Below are 24,770 nucleotides of genomic sequence, written 5' to 3' on the forward strand. Positions count from 1 at the left end.
TGGAATTTGATGAAACTTTCACAGAATCTTTATTACATATTGCCATTGTGCACCTCCTATTTTACTTTTTGATCCGAAACATAATTTGGGTTTTCCGGCCATAGGAAAACATGGACTTTTTCACCAGTTATAACCATATGGGAGGCGGGGGGTATCATTTAGTGAGCTCATTGCTCACAGTACCTCTAGTTTTCTCTTGTGCTGGCGTCTTGACATAGTTTCCACAAGAGCATGTGAAACCAGAATGTATACATAAAATAGTTTTGTTTTCATTTTTCTAAACTAAATAAGGGTGAAATAATTCATATATCAAAATATTTTTAAAATGAAAGCGCTATGTGACAAAGATTTTCAGGCCTGTATCCGTTGAGGGGACAACAAAGAAATGTTACTTCGGAAGGAAAGGGGGGGGGGGGGGGCAAATAAAATTTACTTGTTACGAATAAATTAAAAAGGTTCCAGACCAATGTTTAGTTACCACAGGTGCTTAGGGACGGGGAAAATCCATTCCCTCTAATACTTAAACAGAACGTTTTGAATTTATTATAGGCTTAAACTAGCCTTCTTTCCCTTAAATTTCAAATTTTTTCGGTTGTAATACTTTATGAATATTTCAAAGAAAAGTATTATTTAAAAGTAAAAAAAAAACCCATTGGGGTACGGAACAACTTAGAGGGTTGGGTGGGGGTGAGTTCCAGCACCTGTGATAGCCACATATTCGGATTCCCACGGATGATATACATCCGACGATGACATAATTTCTGTTGTTCCGTTCATTGTTCATTATAGTATACGAGGAAAGAAATTTATATTCATTTACATTTGGGGCTTTTTTTTCATTTAAGGAATATTTCAACTTATGTTATACGATATAACATAACTTAGGGCAGTTTACGCTTTACAAACCGTGTATTTAACATAAACAAAATCGCCGCGTGCCCGCTTCAAACGGCTATGCAATGTAAAAAAAAAGAATTCTATACTTGTCTTATGTGATGAATAAGAAACAACACATAAAATAGATTTTCCGCTGTTAAATATTTTTGGGGGAAATATTGAGCACACTCAGTAAAAAGCATTAAGTACAAATTACATGTATGTACATTAGTTAGCTTCTGCGATGATCCCTTGTCAGTGGTGTAACTTATTTTAATTTCCACTTTCACCCTTCCTGGCTTCGGACGAAACAGTATCAGTCGAAGAATGATCAATTTGCGTCTTTTCTTAACTCAAATATACAAAGCCTATTCTTAACAGACAGATCTACGCATAACTCTGATATATCAACTTTTCTGTTCCCAAAAATTTGCCATAACTTTGATAATCAAGAGCACTTTTTACTATACTAATGTAACTAGATTTTGTCGAGCGTCTCTAATGACGTCACAAGAAGGGGAAGTGACTCTATTGATGAACGTTATTTTTAGCGACTATTGAACAGGTAAATAAAGAAAACAACCAGGTTTAAAATTATACGAATATTGCAATTCCTTCTTTTTTACCATTGTTTACAACATATATTATATACAAGTATATCTATTTCCTTTGATATTTGACCTTTAAATGTATAAAATTTCTTTAAAATTATAGGTAAAATAAACAGTTAATTAAGAACTCATAATTTATTTAATTTCCTATACTTATAATCAGGCTTGGGGCGAATTACATTGTAAAGTAATGCATTGCATTACCATTACTTCAACAATTTGGACATTAAATTACCATTACCATTACTCTATTTTCTGAAAGTAATGCATTACATTACCATTACTTTAGCAAAGTAATGCATTACCATTACCATTACTTTTGGAGGTTTTTAAGAATAGAAATTTATACAAAACGTTGTGATTTTTTTTCTTAAGCATGTATCCACCCTCTTCAAAACAAACATGATAAATTATAATACAAATTTGAATTCAAGTTTTTGTACATATTACAGTGTTTATAACTTACATTTACAGAAATGTGTTATATAACACATGTACAATATCCACTTTTTGTGTAACTATTAATGTCATGAAGCAATTCAACTTTTGGGGAACATTAACCCCTGCCTAAAATATCTATAATAAAGCATGAAGGCTATTTTTATTGGTACCTTATGAAAAAAGTAAATGCATTGCAAACTTCTTGAAAAGATAGAAAGGGTGTACATTTTGATCTGCCAACCATAGAATGCCTGCATGTCTTCTATTTTCTTTGGTACAGTGGAGTTTTCATGGTCAGTACAAGTTAGACCAGCTCAATCAATGTTTTATAAACACAGTCCGGAGAAAGGGGCTGATAATTTGGAGTATTTTCCAAACAATGCATTGATTTAATTGTTACATAACCCAGAGGCATACTGTGTTTTGATGACAATTCCTAGCAATTCAAATGGTGGCAATTATCAGTTTACAGTGTACATTAATTTTTTTTGAAATCTTTTGAAATTGAATTTTGAAAATTTTGAAATCATTTTTTATTTAACAGAATATATGAAAAGGTGTATTCAAATAGATCTTATCTGACTTTGATTTTTTGAGGTAAAGTTAGAAACAATTAAACAAGAATTGCTCTTCCCTTTTAAACCTTGTTCGTTTTTACAAAGTCAATGTGTTTAAAAATTAAGCATCCTATGTATTGTTGTGCAGTTCCAAAGTTTTTATGATATTGTTTCAAATATGGAAGCACTCAAACCTTTGTCATTTTTCAATTTGTTTCCTGTTTCTGCGTACCATTATACATACAATATACTGTAAAATATGCTTTAGTGAACGCGCTAATAATAAATTCACACTTGCAACGAATTGAATTACATTCCCTGTGGGGCTTTAAAATATACTATGTTCTTGACGAATATAACGAATAGCGTTTATGACGACGTCAAATCCAAAATAAGCGTGTTTTACTGTACACAGCTGTTAACAACAGTATTCCCATGATTGAAATAGACTCAACTGCATTAAAATAATACTCCAAGGGTCGAGGTAATGCTTCTAATGTAATGGCTCGTGCAATGACGAGCTGGGGGACTTTTCCTTTACAAAATCTAGAACATGTATCATGAAGTACATGTATCGTGGGGATATATCATTTTATTATGGTACAGTGACTATAATCGTCACAAATTTAGATGAGATTCCATTTTGACTAAAATAAATGAAATAAAATAAAACATAAACTGTACTTATGAGACATTATAAATATTTATTTATTTATTTTTGAATACGATCTATCTTCATTATATATTTTATTGTTTCATTTCTTATTTATTTTTTAATTATATAAGTATTTTTTTTTTAAATTTACATTGAGAGGTTCGATTGTCTTAAAAGATTATCTGTTTTATATACTTGATAATCCAACGAATGACTGAATTTGATTTTTTCTAGAAACAGTCCTTTTGTGTGTTTTTGAATTGATATGAATAACAAATTGAATTGAATATTATTTAACGTTTTGATTTTCTTGGAAGTGCCCTTTTTTAAACACAAATGGAAACAAAACTAGGGTTAAATAAAAGCATGTATTTCACATTAATTTATTTTAATTGTGCTTACATTACGTTACATGTACGCTTCTGAAATATTAAAAATATGTTTTACTGTATATGTATCATCTTTCACTTTAAGCTTAATTTAGCTGCTACTTCAACTGTTCTAGAGAAACTCTCTAGTGCTCATCATCAGGAAATACTGAAAGATATACTAATATATTTTGAAATTCTTAAATATTTCTCAGAAAACCTTTTTATGTCTTGCAATGAATTTTGTACTTTTTTCACAAAAATTCTTTTTTTTTCTTACTTTTGTTTTCTTAGAAGATTTTTATTTTTAAACAGAAATCGAAAACTAATAAAACAGATTAGACCAAAATGTCAGCATGTCATTTTTTATTGTCATAAAAAGAAAAAGATTGAAGACCCTTTATTAGGTTTGCAAAGAAATGACGCTCTGTTAAAAATATGAGTTTTTGAATGCCAAAATTAAGTCTTAATTATAGTTTAAAAGATGAGCATTGTTAAATTATTAAACTCTCGATAAAAAATGAAATTCTGTTTAAGAACGGAAAAAAATTATAAGGTATAAAATTTAAATAGTGAATCAGATAAGCCTTGTGTACTCATCGATCTCATTGTTTTTTTCTTTTATTTATACTGATATATATCAACTATTGTGGTTAACTTCAAATTTAAAATGATAAATATTTCACTTATTCAACAGTCTTGTTTAAAGCCAATACAATTTTATCAGCAATTCTACCACGATTATTCAAAACATGAAAGGGAGCCGCTGGACATTATTCTCCAATAGATCACGAACGTCATCAAAAAATTATCAGATCAGAAACATGTATCAAATTAAAAAACTTCAAATGCATGTTTGGCTGTAGAATGAAATACTTGTTTAGACCGCATCGATATGTCGTCTTTATAAGAAATAAACACTGTAAATTTCATAAAGTTACTGATGAAGACGGTTTTTATAGCTAAGCGGGGCTATTCCACAGACCTCCCTACACATTAAACAACATGACTTTAGCTGTAAAACAGGAACATGATTTTGTTATTGTATATTCGTTTTAACTAATCAATTCATATAACGAACAAATTTGTAATTTAAAAAAGGCTATTTTCAATGTAACTTAAGCTCAGATCGTCTGCATTCCTAACACAGGTAAGCAAACAAATTGTACCTCTGGTGTTAAATAAGACAGCGTAATCGAGACATGGTGACCTAATTCGTTTCTCTATAGAGGAAACGATCAGCCGTATTAATCGGTCTTGGTAGAATATAGATAATGTCCTTGTTGTCGTGAATGATGCAGAATAACCTCCTCGGTCTCGAAATGTTGTTTGAAATATAAAAGCCTCGGCTAACGCCTCGGCTTTTATCTTTCAAACAACAAGTCGTTGACCTCGGAGGTTATTCTGAATAACACGAAAACGCGGACATTATTTCTTAAATATACAATTTATCCTTTAGTCATATGCTGACTGATGTTTTGCATAAAAATTGTAATTTCTTTATTTACACACTGAATTGATGACGGATATCTGTTATTTCTATATCATTACAAGATTCACACTGCAGATGTGACCGGTCGGCAGAGGTTGTTCTCTCCTCCATGGCACCTGATCCCACCTCTGATGTTTTTGAGGTCTGAGTTTTCCTTGCTCTTATTTTGTATTGTTTATTGGACTTTTGAGTTTGAATACTTATAGTCTGTTTGTTATTTTGCATGAATAATCCATTCATACTTTTCCTTGGACTCAAGTTCAGACTCGAGTAAGAGTGAGCACTCGAAGCTTGAAACCTCTTAACCCAATTTTGAGGTTTTCAGAGTCCTATGATTGTTATCTTCATATATTTTATGTATACTCTTCATAGGACTCAAGTAAGTGTGAACAGTCAACGTTTGAAACACCCAATTCCAATGTTGATGTTTTCAGAGTAATGTGTTCATCATTCTTTTTATCTATTGTTTTATGTGATTCACTACTTTCTTTTCGTTACATATACCATTAGATACATTTGCATTGCTTTAGCCTTTATATGCATATTCATCTATACTGAAATGTAGAGTATTTTTTCTTATAAGCAATTATTCATCCTCCCTGATTCTCGAAATGAAAGATAAGCATTATACAATCAATCAATGCAGCATCCGTTTTTCTAGCTGTCTGTTTGTCCGTTTGTATATATATTTTTTTGTTTACATCCGTTAATGTTGGTGTTTACCTTTAAATAAAGTAAAATGTATGTTTCATATATCACAACATTAAGTTTACTATCACTGACCATGAACTAGATAAAAATACTTTTACTACGAAATAAATACAAAGTCTAAATGAATGTTGTTTTTTATATCAAATATAAACCAAAACATTTTATGTGATTCTAAATTAGTCTGTTTATTTTGTTTATTTTGGTATTCATTTTTTTTGCAAAAATACAATAAATGGTATGTATTATATATTTTTGTTTGCAACATTCACACGTAAAGATCCGTGAACACCTGATGCTTAACAATAACAAGGAAGAAACATTGTCGTGATGTAAATCGAAAATAAATACACATGCTTTTACGTGCCCATATAAGTAAATATGCATATATTTATGTTAATCGTACATGAAAATAATAGAAAAATAAGGTCACATGAGAATACAATACATGTGTATATACCTTTCTCATATCACTTCCACAGCTATAGCTTTTATTAAACCGGATACCAAAACAATTTCATATAGAGGAAGGAGTTATTTGTATAGGAGAGCTGAATTATTTGTATTTAGAAAGCTGAATTTATATAAAACAAATTACATGTATTGTAATTTTTTTTTTGAAATCCATTAAGAATCTACGATGTTCAAATTTCTATAACACACATTTGACTTTGTTACGGCGCCTTAGAATACACAGAAGGAACTATAAGCGTTTTCAAAACTTAAGAACACCAATATAGAAATGCTTTATTTCTAATTTTATGAAGCATTATAAACCTGATAAATTAACATAAAATAGAACATATGTGCTTTTGAAATTAAATAGGATCCTTAATTTTTTCCTCGTAATGTTTGTTTGCTTTTTTAATATTGCAACCTTACAAACAGCTCTAATCTGTTAAGCACACCGGTTTTCAAGGGCGTTAAATTCATATTCAAGATTAACATAATAAACAATTATGATGAGGGAAAATAAGAAAATAAAAATATAACCATTAAGCACATATTTTGGGATGTCGTCAGTCATATAATACACCTGGCCGTGCTGAAAAATTATCATACCTCATTAGCACACGGTTTTCAATTTTTCGGCACGGCAAGGTGTGCTATAAGGTTCATAAACCCTCTGCTCACTCATATGAAATTTTTCTTCAACTTTTATGATTTTCCAAAGGAAATGTATATGCTGAATAAAATACAAACAATTATAGCAAATGCTTGCGAAAGGAAAAAAAATTTTGACAAAAAGGGCGCTTAATCTTGACAAATTTATAAAGGAATAATAGACATTTGTGTCATTAGGAGTTATCTCTCTTATCAGAGTATCAATGTACCTTAAGATTGTTTTAACATAGAATACGTGATATTCTAAATAAAATATAAATGCTCTATTATTATAATTTAAATAAAAAAATGTAAAAAGAAATGTACTCTCCGGTATATAAAAAGACAATATGCTTATATTTTAAAATCGCTTAAGTATGTTTAAGTATTGGTTTTTCTCAGAAAATAACTTAAAATCATTATGAAAATATCAAGGCTTAAAGTATTTTCTCTTTTAAGTAAACATAAGCTTTATTTTAAGAAAATTGATTTTTCTTTCTCGCGTCATTGATCAATTTCTTCACGATCAAAGATACATGTAGATACAAAACTATAAAGTTGATTTTTTTTATTATTTGAATAACATCATTAAAAATAGTAAATTCGAAGTTTTTTAACTCTCATGTTGAACATTTGATCTACAACAACTCCCATATATTGCTAAATTGACTTTATTTGACTAGTTTTCACTTTAAACTTATGTCCAAAGGTTTTTCTGACAAATTGTTACAAATTAAAGAGTTCCACACATGGGTATTTGGAACATTATTATTTGTTATCTGGATAAAATAAATACATAAAAAAAAATTATAAATATGATTTTTATTTTGAAAATAAACTTTATTTTAATTTTTTAAAATACATTTTGAGAAATGTAATTCTGATAATGAAATGAAAAGCTTTTCATTCACAAAATGTTCATTATATGTTCAGAATATAAAAAGTTATTATGAAACAAAGACTTTGTACTTTATATGAAAATGATTAGACGCCTTTTTACACTTTGTTCACTTGTAATTATAATTTTAATATTGTGGGAACTTTTGAAATGTTCATTAATACTACGCATCCAAATTACTGAATTGTTAAAAAAATATATGCATTTAAATGTATTATCAGTTATTTTTAAGAAAAGGTTAAAAACACTAAATGTTCAGTATTTAACAAATACAGATGTGTATTTGGATTTTATTTCCTGTTTCTGGGTCTTATACAAAATACAAAGAAGCCTTTTTCATTTTGAAAAATTAATTATGCAGAAAAGCTTCACAGGAAAATGACAAACGTTCATTTTTCTGATAGAAAATTTTCCTTTAAAACCCTTGCACACATATTGTTAAACCATGTATTGTAGGAATAAAAAGAGTTATTATTTAACAGTGTGAGTTGTTATCACCAATATATAATTGATTAGACGCCTATTTGACGAAACTGCTTTGGAATTATAATTTCAATATTCGTGGGAATAAAACAACGCGTCACTTATTCGATAGACAACAACGGACTTATTAATAAATAAAAAAAATATATTATTTAGATGAAGACAGAACAAAGATTACTCATTCATGTCTGTGAATTGAACTTTGTGTTTATGTTATTTACAAATTTCTTGATTACCTTTTGAGGTATAATCCTCTTTTAACTTTGACTGCTAATAAATTATCTTCAAAGAGCAAGATGTTGCATATTTTCTAAGATTTATTTCAAAAAATTAATTAAATCCATGTACACGTAGAATCATTCAACACATCATTATAATTTGAACTATATTCAATTAATATTTTACAGGTATTTATTTTACAGATAAAACATCCGTCAGAAACAGACACTTAATTTGCAATACAAAATATTTAAGAATTTGCAATGAAAAATATCAACAAAACATAATGGAATAGAATCAAAACAATTGGAAAGACAAGATATTTCCTCCTACAGTACGAGTTTCGGTTAAGATCATACTTATGTATTTAGAGATATATAAGTAGGTTCTTCTCCTTTACGACTTATTCAGGACATTTCAACTTAGCAAAAGCAGGCACTTATTTTATTCAAATAGCACGGTCTTACAAGTCATGGTTATGTTACAAATATATATACAAAATACATGTAAATGACAGTATTCATATCGAAAAAGTGATTTCAAATAGAGATGACCAATTGTTACATGTACATGTAGATTTAAAGAAGTTTTGTTAAACATAAAGTACTTCTATATCTTGTACATTTGCTTTTTAATTACAACTAAGTAAATATCTTAAAATCTTGAACTTTTTACAATAGCTGATATTGGTTCGTACAATGTTAGTCGCTTTTGACAGTTCAAGTTTGTATATCGTACGACATTAGAGAGGTCTATCAAAAGATGTGTGCCATATATGTTATTTAAGCTTCGATCATATGATGTGTGGCAAATATGTTATATAAGCTCTGATCATAAAAATCTAACGTATTTCATATGCAGTACGGTTTCCTATTAATAAAAGAATTTTATTTATAACGTTTTGTTTCTTTCATCTCTTTTGCTATAGTTTTCGGTTGACTTTAAAGTAAGTGATTTTTTTTAATTTCGAAAGCACAAAACAAACTTTATCTCGAAATATATATGAAAACTATCGAATACCGAATAATACTTTCTAGTGTGTATTTTCCCGTATATGAAGAAATATAAGATTTGGACCCTATTCATTTTTTTCATTATCTTGTTCATAGTTACACAAACTGTGCAAAATTCTATTTATTTTTTGTTGAAGAGGTATAATTGGAATCTTAAAAAATGAGCAATGTTTGCGCTATTAAGATGAGTATATGACCACTTATTTGAAAAGACTTCTACTTGTTCTGAAATTGATTACGTGGAAACGCTGAGTCGACTTATTCATATAATGCAAATACCAACTCAAACAAAGCAAAAAAGGAATTCTTTTGAGGATAAACTTTAACAGACTTGATTGTAACACGTAGGTAAAAAATTTTTTTATTTTTTCAACTTCACACATTTTTTTAAATTAAACAACACTTGTACAAAACAAAGACACTTTTAAGTTTAATTGTATATAATTGAATACTTTTTTTTCGATTATACCCCAGTAAAAGTATTGTAAACCACCATTTAATTGTTTCCCGGAGCTATTTTCTGTGGATAAATTTGGTTTATGTGTTTTTCTGGATAATTTACCAGTCAATGCTATATTTTCTGGAAATATGCTATTTTCAATTAAGTAATCAAGGTCTGCCAGGATGATTTTTAAAAACCTTAATAATTTGAATAAAATATATTTTACATATTTTTTGCGTAGTCATACTTAAAAAACAAGTTGATGAAACAAGAACATCAACAGTCTCGCTTAAAGTCATAATCTCTTCAGTTCTATGGTCAATACAATGACCCTTTCAGCAAATGTAATTTATCATTGAGTCAAAGGCTGTTTTAATATTTTAAGCAAATTGTTAGTTTATTATTTACACAGTGAATTGATGACGAATTTTTTCCGGCGGGTGTGACCAGTGGACAATGGATGCTCACTTCTCCATGGCACCTGATCCCTTTTTTGACCCAGTGTTTGCTCTGCTGCTACTTTGTTTTGTTTAATGGACTTCTGACTACTGTTTATCTCCATATTTGTTATAAAATACAATATATGCAACACACAATTTCCAATTTTTCAAGACAGGATAATGCATGTATTATAATTCCCTTTTCTAATCAGGTTTTTTTAAAATTCATAATGCTTCGTGTTTTCCATCGCCGTGGTGAAGATTATCTTCATCGTTGAACTAGCGTCTCTCTGGGTGGAAAATATATAATTTCTACAATTATATATTGTCTTGTCGAAGAATTCCAGGTAAACAATTTCTTTGTTTTATTAATTGAAGTTGTGATAAGTTATAAGTGATTTTTTACAATATTTCAAAACTTCAAAAGAAAGCATGACTTTCATATTAAAATGTTAATGTGCATTTTGAAATATATGCAAGTCTCTCAGGTGATCCACTGTCATGTCTACTAAAATCTTGATGTATGTTCCAAAATCGATTTATTGAGGAGGAGGATTAAAAATGTTAACTAAATTTTATTACGATAATTTTATTTCTAGGTTAACTGAAATAGAACTTTTTACTCATAGGCGGAGGCAGAGAATCAAAACACTGACAATAAAGGTTTTTTTTTCATTTTCAAGTCCCCCCCCCCTCATTTCTCTTCAGTATACATTGTACTTCTCTATGCATAGCTGGACTCCCGGTTGACAAGAAAAGTGATGAAAACCATTGATTTTACTGATAATATTTGATTATGTATTTAAAGCTTATATCATCTTTCTAATAGAGAAATATATTTTTTTAATTATCAAAATAAGTTGACACTTTATGAAATTGTTTAAAGAAATAAGAATGAATAGGATGATAAAAAAATAAATACATATAACGTATGTCTCTTTTTGCCTCTTAAGTTTTTCTTTCACTATATCAAGTTTACCTATTTGCAAAGGAAGATAACAACGTAGACCTTACGTATGCGTGTCTTTTGGGTTACTTTTCGTGCTCTGAATGGTTAGAAAAAACGATTAAAATCACACAGGTTCACAAAAATATAGGTCATTTTTGTCAACAAAGAATTTGGTTGTAAAATCATCTACTCATGTGTAAAATGTAAATATCTCGAGTGTATGTTATCCGGTAAGAAAAGCTCTAAAATAGAAAACGAAACGTAAAAGAATAAAGTTTCTCAAATTTTTGTTAACCTCAGTACGTGCATGTTATCTAAAAGACATCGTTAATTAGATTAAAGTACGTTTCGATAAATGCATGTTACGGGTAAAACTTGACCTATGTGTAAAGCCACAATATTGAAGAAAATGTGTCAAATTCACCAGAGTTCCTTATGGATATCGTCATTAAATTTGTTATATGCAATATAATTCTAATAGAAATTGTGTATATAAATATATCTAACATATTTATTAAAGCTGACATGAATTCTTAAAAACGCAACTTTTTCATCTATGTACGACTTGTTTCATACCAACTATAGCCGTATTCCGCCATATTTCTTTCAGATACCTTGTCTTATTGTAACGATATATACCCGAATGCCCTCGTTACACTTGAATGGTTTTTTGGCTTGGCTATCGACTTGTGCACATCTCCGATGGTAAAACATTTGAAAACACATGGGTTGATCAAGACATTTCAAAACCACACAACATAATAATCATATTTCTGAATAGTTATAGATTTGAATCAAATGTAATAAAAAAAGAAAGAAAATGCATGTTTGAAAGAAAGATTTAGTTGCACGAGTACGCATTTTTACACTGCGCCAATTTATGCAGAATAAACATGAAATAAAAAGCACTAAAACCAGGAAACACACTTTGAAATTATTATCATTTGAATGGAACAAAACAATCAGCGTCTTTGATTTGCAGGTTTTATGCAGACTTTGACGCATGTCGAGAAAACGCGTCGAACGCTGTAAACGTACCCATACCTGGTAATAAGATCACTGCATCGGTTCGAAGATGTGCACAAGTCAAGTGATATACACCCTGAATTCCATTTATTGAAATATGCATCACAAAAAAGAAATAAACTCCATAAAAACTCAATAAACACACTGTATCTACTCCGTACAGTCCAGCGCGTCGACACACTTAGTCCGTGCTGATCAGATTTTGGTCAGGGAAAATATCACAAGTGGAAAAGAGTGGTATTTGCGCGGCTGAAATGGGGGGGGGGGTCTAAAGTATAATTATAACGGCTTCATAAGGTATAACTGAAAATTGTCTATCTAGTTCTAATAAACATTCTTTATATAGTCTGCAGTTGTTTTGCAACTGATTATTTTAGTACTAATCTCAAATCTAAACCAAGTAATTTGATATACGGTAAATATTTAGTTCAAGACATAAAAACATTTGACCAGAATACAAAAGTTTATGTGTACATCTGTACGTTCTTTAACACACACGCGGAAAAAATCATCCCCCTTTTAGACTGATATTGAGGCATTTGTATTTTTAAGGGGGGGGGGGGGGGGCAAAAATAATTGACATGGCCGTTACCTAAATATTCTTGGAAAACAGACATTTCTGCTAATTCCATTTTTGAAGATTTTTTATTGTCTCACTCCGACCACAAAGTATGAACATTTTTGCGGAATGTGGCTGTTTTATAATTATTACAGGAATTCTTTCGAGATTTCAGTATCCCTGTCTGACAGTCTAGTTTTTTTAAAAAATAAGAATAATTTCTGTTGCAATATTTGGGAGATACTTTTAAAAACTTTGGAAGGGAAACTTGAAACCTGGTGGAATACAGATAATTTTTAATTACTCTTTTATTCATTGAACTCTCTCGCTCACTCTCCTTCTGTAACCATCTGTAAGCGCAATAATAGATATAAAATCATATGTATTTTGTGCTGTACAATTTATTAGATCTTGGGACAGATCAAAGATTTTTTTTGTCAGACGGGGATGTCGAAACTTGTTCAAAAATTGAAATAATGACAAGAAAGTAAATCTAAACGCCGAAACTGAAAGGAAAATACATGTAAACGTGAAGTCTACATCATAGGAATGGGAACATTGGGAACTTTCTCAAATACATGTACCTTCTCATGTAAGGAATCTGGACAAAAATTATTTAGACAAAAGGTATAAAAAAGCTATTTTTTGGTATACTGTGGAACTCTCATCGGCAGTTTGCTTTCCCTTCCTATATGCTTCGACTATTAATAATTTATATCCAACCCACATATTTCTTGACATGCAAAAAAAAAAAAAACAAAAAAAAAAAAACCGTAAACTCGCCCAAACTTCAAAACCGATGACTTCTAATGCTTCAAACCTTAGCCTTTTCATACCAATTAAACACAAATTCGCGTTTACCAGGGAGTCTGCGTTTTCCGAGGGGGTTCCTGCGTAACTTTTTTTCTTGCTTTAGTAAATAAATTTAATAACCTTGCAAATCCCAGGGGAGGGGGGGGGGGGAGGGGTCCTAACCACCTCTAGATCCGCGCATGGCACTCATGCATAGAATCACAACACAGCCACTTCAATTTATATTGATGGGGGACCTCCAAAATCAGTTGACAAGCAAAAAAAAAAACAAAACAAAACATAAAACAAAAAAACAAAACAAAACAAACACAAAAAACAAAACAAAACAAACACAAAAAACAAAACAAAAAAAACTATGCACCACACTCTATACAATCCTTTTTGGTAGGGGATAAAGGAGGCTTCCTGTAACTTTTCTGCTCAGTACATTACTTTTGACTGCTTGAATCTGCGTATTTTCTTGCAAACAAAAAATGTGGAGGGAGCTTCCAAATCAAAATTTTAATTTATTTAAAACTGCAGCAAAGATTATCCTCAGAAAAAGTTAGCTCCCTCCCCTCCATCGGCATACTATGGGAACATTTTAAACCTTTATCTTTACCGAATCGAAATATTTCATGCATACTTCTTAAAGTTAGTTACTTCTAAAAATGGTCCAAAAATGGTAAAAAAGTTCGCTGGAATCTTCCTTGCATGTTACTTGTGGGTGGTCGAAGCCCTTATACAGGGTTACCAAGACAAGATAGAATTTGTCCCCATTGTAATTTAAAAGAACTCAGAGGTGAGTTTCATTACTTACTAAAGTGCAGCTCGCTACTTTCAGAAAGAATGCTATGCTTAACAGAAAAAAAGCATAAAATTTCAGAATGTGATTAATTTTAAACACATTATGAATAACAATAAACACTGTTTTCTGAGAAAATTGTGCTCGTTTATAAAGAAAAAAATAATAAAATATGCCCCCGCCTAAATTCCCATACTTCACATTTATAGCAACGTACAATTTTTTTGTTTAGTTTCTTATTCACGCATGCTTTATAGATCTACTGTTATGTATAAAATCACCTAAATATTTTTGTGATTTTTGTATACTGTTGTAAAATGATGAAGAGATTCAAATAGTTGATTGAAAAATGATTGAAGGTACGCGGAGGAAAGCAAATCCGCGAAAATCTACAGATCTAGAGAACTGAGAGGACAGAGATTTTTTTTATTTCTTCAAATTATTCATATTATTAGACGTATAAATATCTATACTCTATATTACAGAAAAAACATTCTCTCTCTCTCTCTCTCTCTCTCTCTCTCTGTATGTGTGTACAAAAATAAAGGCCGGGGGTTCCAATCCCTGAAACCCCACTCCACCTCTGGATCCGCCAATGTATTCTATTTTGATTATTCATGTACCACAGAATCAAACTCGTTTATTGTGTATAAAATTAAAAAAAAAAGTTTAAATCATGTTATATAAGGTCTTTATTTAAAAAAAAAATAAATAAAGCCAATACACATTATTTATAATGAAAATATTTGATCGTAAAAAAATCTTATCTTTTTCAGAGAACGTTATGCATTTTTTTTTAACCCCCCCCCCTTTTCACGGGAGAATCTCGTCAAAGGATGAATGATTCGTAATGTTGCATGCTATAAAATAAATTTAATTAATTAAAATTAAATAAAATTAAGCCATGTCTAAAAATTTTGTTTACATTTACATATACAGACAAGAGTAATATTTATTTTTGAAAAAAAAAATTGCACTTTTTCAGTCAACCAAAATACCAGTAAGCTTTCCACCTTTGAAATTTCCCCTGACCAAATAGACTATCGTCGTGGACCACGTGTGTCCAAGTGCTATGTGGTGACAATTTTTTACTGTTCAGTTAGCAATGGATTACATGAATTCTGAGATGCATATTTCAATAAAAGTAAAATAGGATATTTCTTTCGACATGTGCACATCCCTGTAACGATAGCAGTATTCAGGTAAATATCTTTATCATTGCGTTCGATGCGTGTTCTCGACCTGCATGCATGCATATCCAAACGGCTTTTGCTGTTTTCCGTGTTATTTTTTCTAAATTGCAGCAAATGCATTCAAAAATAATTTACTTCTCAGTATAGTTCTAGTTTTTGTTAACTTTTAAAACATGTATTTGATCAGTTTATGGATTTATGACAACTATGCTATCGGAGATGTGTACATGTCGACAGCCAGACTAGAAAATCACTCAAGTGAAACAAATGCACCAGGCTTTATATAACAGGTACAGGTGGCCAAAAATTTTCAAGTAAATATGGCGGAATCGAAGAAATATGGCGGACAAAGGCGTACAGGAATGTAGTAAGTCGTACAAAGATGAAAAATTATGCCTTTTTAAGAGTTCATGTCAGCTTTAAATATACAGTTGTATTTAACATGTTTAAAGTTTTCTAATTTTTAGAATAAACGTGCTTATAAGCTATTCAAATTGCCTGTCATTTATTTTCATTGAGAGTACATTATGGTTATTGAATTGTTTCTGAAAGCCTCTATTTCGGCTACTAATTCTTTTTTCTTAAATAATAGGTATATTTTTACTTTGTTTCTGATTAGAAAAAAAATATTACCCTTACTAGAAGTGTATACCCAGCAACCACTTGAAACATTGCATAAATATTTTTCACAGTCACATTTCCCTTGACACCTCTCTCCATAAAAAGGATAAGGTCTGTAACAAACTGAAATTCTTCATTACATTGTAAATAAATCCCCTGGGTTCACCCTTCCGGTAACTCGTGTAATAACCCTGTGGGGAGCCCCTAAATTCCTTTAGTTCCCATAGTAACATAGCAGCCCTGTGGGGAGCCCCTCGTTTTACTTTAAATAGTATTGTTAAAGCGTGCTCTGGGTAGTACCCGGGAAAAACATCAGCCGATAGACGTGTTCGTCTAGTGCTACCAGGGGGCCTGTCCATAGAAAACCACATTGGTCTTATGCCTTGTTTTCATGTCTAAAAGTCTCTCTACAGAATGTTACAGAGTATGTCAACTATCGGGTACTGAAATTCTTTATTAGAGAGTAGCCATTTCCATGTTATGGTGTGTGACAGAGACCGTAGCGTGTGAGTGAACTATGGCGGCCCGTACGACACATCTCTAAAACCAGTTCTGTGAGTTATATCATCGGGCGGTGACCCACGTTGAACATTTCATTATTTGAGTTAAAGTTATTATATGAACGAAACATTGTGAAAGTTTGAGAATTATAACTATTGTGAATTTGGAAATAATTCTGAATATTTAGTTTCATTGAAAGACATTTCAAAGTGTTGAGCCTGGCGTCGGACCATTGTCTCTGGAACCCGAGAGGAACCCAGTGTGTCACGCATCCCGTTATTAATTAACATTGTTCCGTGTAGCCATACGAATAGGAAACTGGAAAAATCGGTTCTCAGAGGATTTCCGCACTTACGGAAGGACCAGGGCAAACGGGACCAATTCATACCAAGGAACATGCGCACTGACTGACGTGGACCAGGACCAATTAACAAAGACATTTTCAATTTATTTTATTTTGTACATTTTTTTTGGTTAATTTTCTTTGTTAAAATTTCCGTTTATTTTGTTCTTTAATTTTGTTATTAAATTTTGTTAAAATTTTAAAGTTCTTCTTTTGATTTTTGTAAGTTCATCAGGGTGTATAACCCACACCCTCACAAATGGTGGCAGCGGTGGGATACATCTGAGCTTGCATAAATCAAGAGGTTTGTTTTGTATTTTTGAAAATTTGATTTTGACTTTGTGTATTTTGTATGTTTCAGTTCAAACTTTCACAATGTCGTACATGCCAAAGTGGATGTCCGAGCTTATCGAGAAAGGGTCAAGCGTCACGGAGTGTTTAGAGATGTGGCGTCAAGAGCAGGAGGCGATGAGAGCAGAGAGAGATCAGGCTAGAGCTGAACGAGAGACAGTAAGAGCAGAAAAGGAAGCTGAGCGAGAGCTTGAGAAAGTAAGGTTAGCTCATGAAAGAGAGGAGCGTCAGGCTAAGAGAGACAGGGATAAGTGGGAGGTTGAGAAAGAAATTAAGTTGAGAGAGTTAGCTCTTAAAGAGAAAGAGTTAGAGAAGAGTAAAACTGGTCCCTCCCCCCAGAGCATTCACACCCCTAGTTTAAAGTTACCCAAATTTGAAGAAGGTCAAGACCCTGATGTGTTTCTAAAATCTTTTGAGAAAATAGCGGGGTTACAAAAGTGGGATCAAACTCAATGGGCGGTACGTTTAGTCCCAATGCTTTCGGGTAAGGCTCTTGAAGCTTATTCTAGATTGTCAGATGAGGATAGCGATAATTATGATGCTATAAAAACTGCTATTCTTAAAAGGTATGAACTTACCTCAGAGGCCTATAGGGATAAGTTTAGGCAGTGTCGACAGTCCAGTGATGAATCGTTCAAATATTTTGTGGTTAGGACAGAGAGGTTCTTTAATCATTGGTGTGAAAGGGAAGAAATTGGTTCAAACTTTCATAAATTGTTTGATTTGATGTTGAGAGAACAGGTGATAAGAAGTTGTTCAAAAGAGTTGCAACTGTGGGTGCTTGAACATAGTCCAAAGTCTATAAAAGAAGTTATAACTTTGTCAGAGTCATTTCAGGTTGCACATAAGGGCAGTAATTCAGGCGGTGGTCGTGGTAGTGCAGGGGAAAAACCGGGTGCAAGACCAAATAAGTTTGGTTCGGTTCAGTCCCAGAGAGGTAAGTTTATCTCGCCTTCAGATCAGAGGAGATGTTTTAAGTGTGACAAGGTCGGACATATTGCTCCGAATTGTCCATTGCGTAAAGTTCAGTCCAAATCTTCTATGAATCAGAAACCAGGTAACCACAAGTCTAATGAACAGTTTGGTTTGTGTCTTGATGAGACAATGACAGTATCTGAGGATTCTGATAGTGTTCATGCGAATAAAGTGGTGGTTAAGTTGTCTGGTGTATCGATTACTGATGATTCCGCTTTAGAATTAAGTTGTGAAACCGGTTTAGATTTGGTGAGTGGAGAAGTCGGTGGACATGTTGTCTCAGTTTTAAGGGATACTGGTTGTTCAACTGTGTTTGTCAACAGTAAATTGGTTGCAGATGAGGATAAGACTGGGAAATCAAGGGTAATTACTCTAGCTGACGGTACGAGGAGATCTTGCAGTGAGGCAATAGTAAGTGTGAATACGCCATACATTTCAGGTAAGGTACACGCTCTATGTCTAGATTCTCCTTTTGCTGATGTTATTATCGGCAACAATGTGAGCATTGTAGTACCTAAGGAGGCAGACCCTTTACCCAGGATGGAGAAGGTGGACACAGTCGAAGATGACGCATGCGGAGCGGTTCAAACTAGATCAGAGATAAGGAAACAAGAGAGGGCAGAAAAACCAAAACTGGATGATTTGAAAGCATCGAACACCGAAAATGAAGGTATGTGGTGTAACAGGGAGGAATTGATTGAGCATCAGAAAACTGATGAGAGCTTGAAGTCAATTCTAGATATGGCACAAAATGGTCCATATGAGGGTAAGTCATATTTCATCTTGAAAAATGATTTATTGTATAGAGTTTTTGAGAAGAATTCTGACGAAAAGGTCTTCCAGATTGTAGCTCCAAAGAAACTGCGCAATGGTATTATGTCATTAGCTCATGACACACCATTGGCTGGGCATCTTGGAAACAAGAAAACTAGAGAACGAATCCTACAAAACTTCTTTTGGCCGGGTATGTATGTGGACATTTCACGTTATTGTAAGTCATGCTCTATTTGTCAGAAGGGGATGCAGAAAGGGAGAACACCAAAAGCAAAACTGGTGCCAATTCCAAAGATAGACGTTCCATTTTCCAGAGTCGCCATCGACTTTGTGGGTCCATTACCAATGACAGAAAAGAAAAACAGATATATTTTGGTATGTATGGACTATGCTACTAGATTTCCGGAAGCATTTCCGATGAAAACTCAAGACGCAGAAAGCATGGCAAATGCGCTTATGGAAATGTTCTCAAGAGTAGGCTTTCCTAACGAAATTTTATCAGACCAGGGAACAAATTTTATGTCATCACTCATATCAAACCTGTGCAAAATGCTAAAAGTGCGTAAACTGTCAACTACTCCTTATCATCCTCAAGCTAACGGGCTAGTAGAACGATTTAATGGGACTCTTAAGCAAATGTTGAAAGCATATGCAGTTGTAGAGCCATTAAAATGGGATGTTCATTTACCATATGTACTCTTTGCCTACAGAGATGTCCCGAATGAAACGACAGCTTTTACTCCCTTTGAACTTCTTTATGCCAGACATGTCAGGGGTCCATTAGACATCTTAAAGGAGCAGTGGGAAGAACCAACCGAGGAACAAGCATCAGTCCTTAGTTATCTCATGGAGACACGGGAACGAATGGAGACAGTACGTAAGTTGGTAACAGAAGTGGAATCCCAGGCAAAGAAGAAACAGAAGAGATATTATGACAAAAACGCCAGGAGCAGGAATTTTGAAGTAGGTCAGAAGGTTTTAGTGTTATTGCCCACAAGTACTTCGAAATTATTGGCGCAGTGGAAGGGTCCATATGAGGTAACAGAAAAGGTAAGTCCTGTTGATTTCAGAGTCAGGCTGTCCAAAAACAAAGAAACTGTTTATCACGTCAATATGCTGAAGGAATGGTTTGAGAGAGAGTCGGGGGAAAACAGTAAGTCTGAAATAATGGCATGCTTGAATGTTATTTCCAGTTTATCTAGCAATGATGTTCAGATAGAAGACAGCGTGGTGTCGAATAAAGTCCCGGCCCTTCAACAGACAGAATCGTCAGCCGACGTACGGTATTCCCAAGATCTCAATACAGAGCAAAGGGATCAGCTTCAGAGGTTAGTGGAAGAATTTGGTGATATTTTTACAGATGTTCCCAAGAAAACGCCTTTGACGAAACACTCAGTGAAAACGTCTACAGATGTGCCCATCCATATGAAACCATACCCGATTCCTTATGCCTTACAAGACCAAGTGAAGCGGGAGTTACAGCAAATGATGGATCTTGGTATCATTGAGGAAACAGACAGTCCTTATTCAGCACCAGTCGTCCTCATTAAGAAGAGTGACAAATCATTGAGATTCTGCGTCGACTTCCGGGAGTTGAATAAGGTAACTGTATTTGACCCAAGACCAATGCCTCGAATAGATGACATTTTGATTAAGATCAGTAAAGCAAAATTCATAAGCAAATTGGACTTGACAAAAGGTTATTGGCAAGTGCCATTAGACGAGGATGCAAAACGGAAAAGTGCATTTGTAACTCCATTTGGACATTTCAGTTTTACAGTCATGCCGTTCGGGATGGTTAATGCACCGGCCACTTTCGTTAGACTGGTAAGTAAAGTTCTTACAGGGCTAGAAGATTTCACAGAGACTTTTATTGATGATATTGGCATCTATAGCAACAGCTGGACAGAACACCTGGAGCATCTGAGAACAGTGTTTTTAGCGTTGAGGAAAGCGAACTTAGCAGCTCGACCTACAAAATGTGAGTTTGGTTTCAATGAACTTTGTTTTCTTGGTCATACTGTAGGAAGTGGAGAAATCAAGCCAATGATGTCAAAAGTAGAATCCATTCAGAACTTTCCCATTCCAACAACCAAGAAAAAGGTAAAGTCATTTTTAGGTATGATTGGGTTTTACCGGAAGTTCATTCCAAATTTTGCCACTTTAGCACTTCCGCTTACAGACTTGACGAGCAAGAAAACACCTAGCAAAATCAAATGGACAAGCGAACTTGATCACTCTTTCCAAGAACTAAAAGGTAAGTTACTTTCAGAACCAGTTCTTCGAAGTCCAGATTTCAGTAGATCATTCATTTTGCGCACAGATGCAAGTGCATTCGGGGCAGGTGCGGTGCTAGAGCAAGAGTTTGAAGACGGTAAGCATCCAATTTGTTTTCTTAGCAAAAAGTTCGGTCCTGCGGAGAGAAATTATGCTGTAGTAGAAAAAGAGTGTTTTGCTATTGTGTGGGCGGTCCAGAGTCTCAGAGTCTATTTAGAAGGTAAACCATTCAAAATTGAGACTGATCATGCACCTTTGCAATGGTTACAAAGGTCAAAGTTATCAAATCAACGTTTGTTACGTTGGAGCCTTCTTTTGCAAGAGTTTGTGTTCTCGATTAGGTATATTCGTGGTACACAGAATACAGTAGCAGACTCACTGTCAAGGTTATGTACAGATGATGTGGCTGAGTAATTATCTGAGATTACTTTTTGTTGCAGGTATATTGTGTATATAAAGCTGTGTTGTATTTAGTCTGAGTTTGTTTATTTAATTTTCAGTTTGTAGGTTTGGTCGGACTAAATGGTCTTTAGTCTTATAAGGGGGAGGTATGTAACAAACTGAAATTCTTCATTACATTGTAAATAAATCCCCTGGGTTCACCCTTCCGGTAACTCGTGTAATAACCCTGTGGGGAGCCCCTAAATTCCTTTAGTTCCCATAGTAACATAGCAGCCCTGTGGGGAGCCCCTCGTTTTACTTTAAATAGTATTGTTAAAGCGTGCTCTGTGTAGTACCCGGGAAAAACATCAGCCGATAGACGTGTTCGTCTAGTGCTACCAGGGGGCCTGTCCATAGAAAACCACATTGGTCTTATGCCTTGTTTTCATGTCTAAAAGTCTCTCTACAGAATGTTACAGAGTATGTCAACTATCGGGTACTGAAATTCTTTATTAGAGAGTAGCCATTTCCATGTTATGGTGTGTGACAGAGACCGTAGCGTGTGAGTGAACTATGGCGGCCCGTACGACACATCTCTAAAACCAGTTCTGTGAGTTATATCATCGGGCGGTGACCCACGTTGAACATTTCATTATTTGAGTTAAAGTTATTATATGAACGAAACATTGTGAAAGTTTGAGAATTATAACTATTGTGAATTTGGAAATAATTCTGAATATTTAGTTTCATTGAAAGACATTTCAAAGTGTTGAGCCTGGCGTCGGACCATTGTCTCTGGAACCCGAGAGGAACCCAGTGTGTCACGCATCCCGTTATTAATTAACATTGTTCCGTGTAGCCATACGAATAGGAAACTGGAAAAATCGGTTCTCAGAGGATTTCCGCACTTACGGAAGGACCAGGGCAAACGGGACCAATTCATACCAAGGAACATGCGCACTGACTGACGTGGACCAGGACCAATTAACAAAGACATTTTCAATTTATTTTATTTTGTACATTTTTTTTGGTTAATTTTCTTTGTTAAAATTTCTGTTTATTTTGTTCTTTAATTTTGTTATTAAATTTTGTTAAAATTTTAAAGTTCTTTTGATTTTTGTAAGTTCATCAGGGTGTATAACCCACACCCTCACAAGGTCACTGTAGACTACAGTTAACTCCAATGTATCCGGGTAAACATCCTGTAAATATTTTAAAATCCTCCAAATAAAATGTATGTTTATTCTTATATCATTCACAGAAAAAAAGATTCCCAAGCTGAAAACTTTCTAGGGCTAAAACCAATGTTCATAGTAACATCAAGAGAGATAAAGTCTTTTTTGCATTACCTGCTAGAGAAATATAAATACATTTATATTTTAAAGATGAACATTTCTAATGAACTATGAACTTATTGACATAAGTAGATAAACATATAATAAAATAAAAATATTTATAAGAATGCATAATATTTAATAGATTTACTTTCGCTTTGCTGAGTTTTTGTATTCCACTTGTAACCTGCACAGAAATTTCTAAAGCCACTATAAAAATGTTATATTTTGAATGCTTTATTCTGTAACAGTTGTTGTGTGTTATAAATATGTACTAATGATATTTATTTGCGATAGAATAAACATACCCGGTATTAGTATTTGATTTTAAAGTACTAAAATACCTACGATTAACATATTAGAATTCCTTTTGAACATGAACAAAGAAAAATAATTATGCTTAAAAAAAAACAAATCTTTGATGAGTACTCACGTTTCATGCATCGCGTCTCTAAAACACTATTTATACCACCAAATTATTTTTACTCTGATAACCATTTAGGGGGAAGTCGATTGCTTTTCCTTTTCCAACAATGAATTGTTTTGACTTTGACACATCTCTGAGTGCTCTAAAATGACATTACTAATATTTTAAAAATGTTTTTATTTAAAATTGAAATTCGTTACTGAGGCCAACTACATGTAGTACCCCCCCCCCCCACACACACACACACTTAAGGCTAGTAAGTGTCCTATTTCCTGAAGAAAACTATGGTATTTCTTTTGCATAGAAAGCTTCCATTTTGTCTTTAAACGAATTATATTTATTCACTATAAATCATATTTATTTCTATATAAGAATTACTGCATACTTAACTGAACAGGCAACTGTAAAAAAAATCAGAACTTGAAAGGAATATGTAATGGTATAGGATGCTATTAAAAGTGAATGGGTACAGATACAATGATTTAGTCATCTGAGGAGTACAATATTCATCGAGTTCGAAGAGCGAGGTAAATATTGTACTTCGAAGATGGCTTAGTCATTGTATCGACCGAACAAAACAACAATGATCGCTTTATCATATGATTCTCTGTTAAAATGATACAACTCATTACTTTTTAGGATTAAATTAAGTCCTAGTTAAAAGAGAAGCAAAATTAAAATGTAAATAAATCTTACCAGTAGTATCAATTTGAAATGTTTTTTTTTATTTATCAATTTTATTTGCCATGAAAAAAATATAATGTCAGCCATGAGTGAACTTGTTCTTTGTACACGCATTAGACACAAGAAAGAAGACAGAGAAGTGAACCTAGTATTTTCTATCATGATTGAACAATTTATGTCATTTCGTGTCATGTTGATAAGAGATGGAAGACACACGAATAGAAACGGCTAGTTGAAATATATATGTATACTTAGAAGAATGTAAACTGTTAATGAAAGCGATATCATTTTAAAAACATTTAAACAGAAAGTGTTTGTCAAACACTGATGTCAGCTTTAAATAAAAGTTGCAGGTTTCCAAATTGCCAACTGTTACATGTATAACGAAGAAGAACATTTTTTAAAGTATGTCAAACTCTAGGGTCTAGGTCAAAAGGTCAAAGTTGTAAGTATCCAAAAGAAGTTCTGAAC

General features: G+C 33.0%; 1 protein-coding gene across 1 annotated transcript; it reads left to right on the forward strand.

Moving 5' to 3' along the window:
* Nucleotides 1-17,471: 17,471 nt before the first annotated feature.
* LOC134268603 (uncharacterized) lies at nt 17,472-21,887 on the forward strand. The gene has a single exon (XM_062750863.1). The coding sequence runs from the start codon at nt 17,472-17,474 to the stop codon at nt 21,885-21,887; it is 4,416 nt and encodes a 1,471-aa protein (XP_062606847.1).
* The last annotated feature ends 2,883 nt before the right edge of the window (nt 21,888-24,770 follow it).

The sequence above is a fragment of the Saccostrea cucullata genome, unplaced genomic scaffold (assembly GCF_032062105.1).
Source record: "Saccostrea cucullata isolate Sc308-1 unplaced genomic scaffold, CSIRO_AGI_Scuc_v1 ctg8944, whole genome shotgun sequence".
Classification (NCBI taxonomy): domain Eukaryota; kingdom Metazoa; phylum Mollusca; class Bivalvia; order Ostreida; family Ostreidae; genus Saccostrea; species Saccostrea cuccullata.

Bases quoted from the DNA above. Each gene is read 5' to 3' on its own strand.
- LOC134268603 (XM_062750863.1), top strand. From the start codon at position 17,472: ATGTCGTACATGCCAAAGTGGATGTCCGAGCTTATCGAGAAAGGGTCA.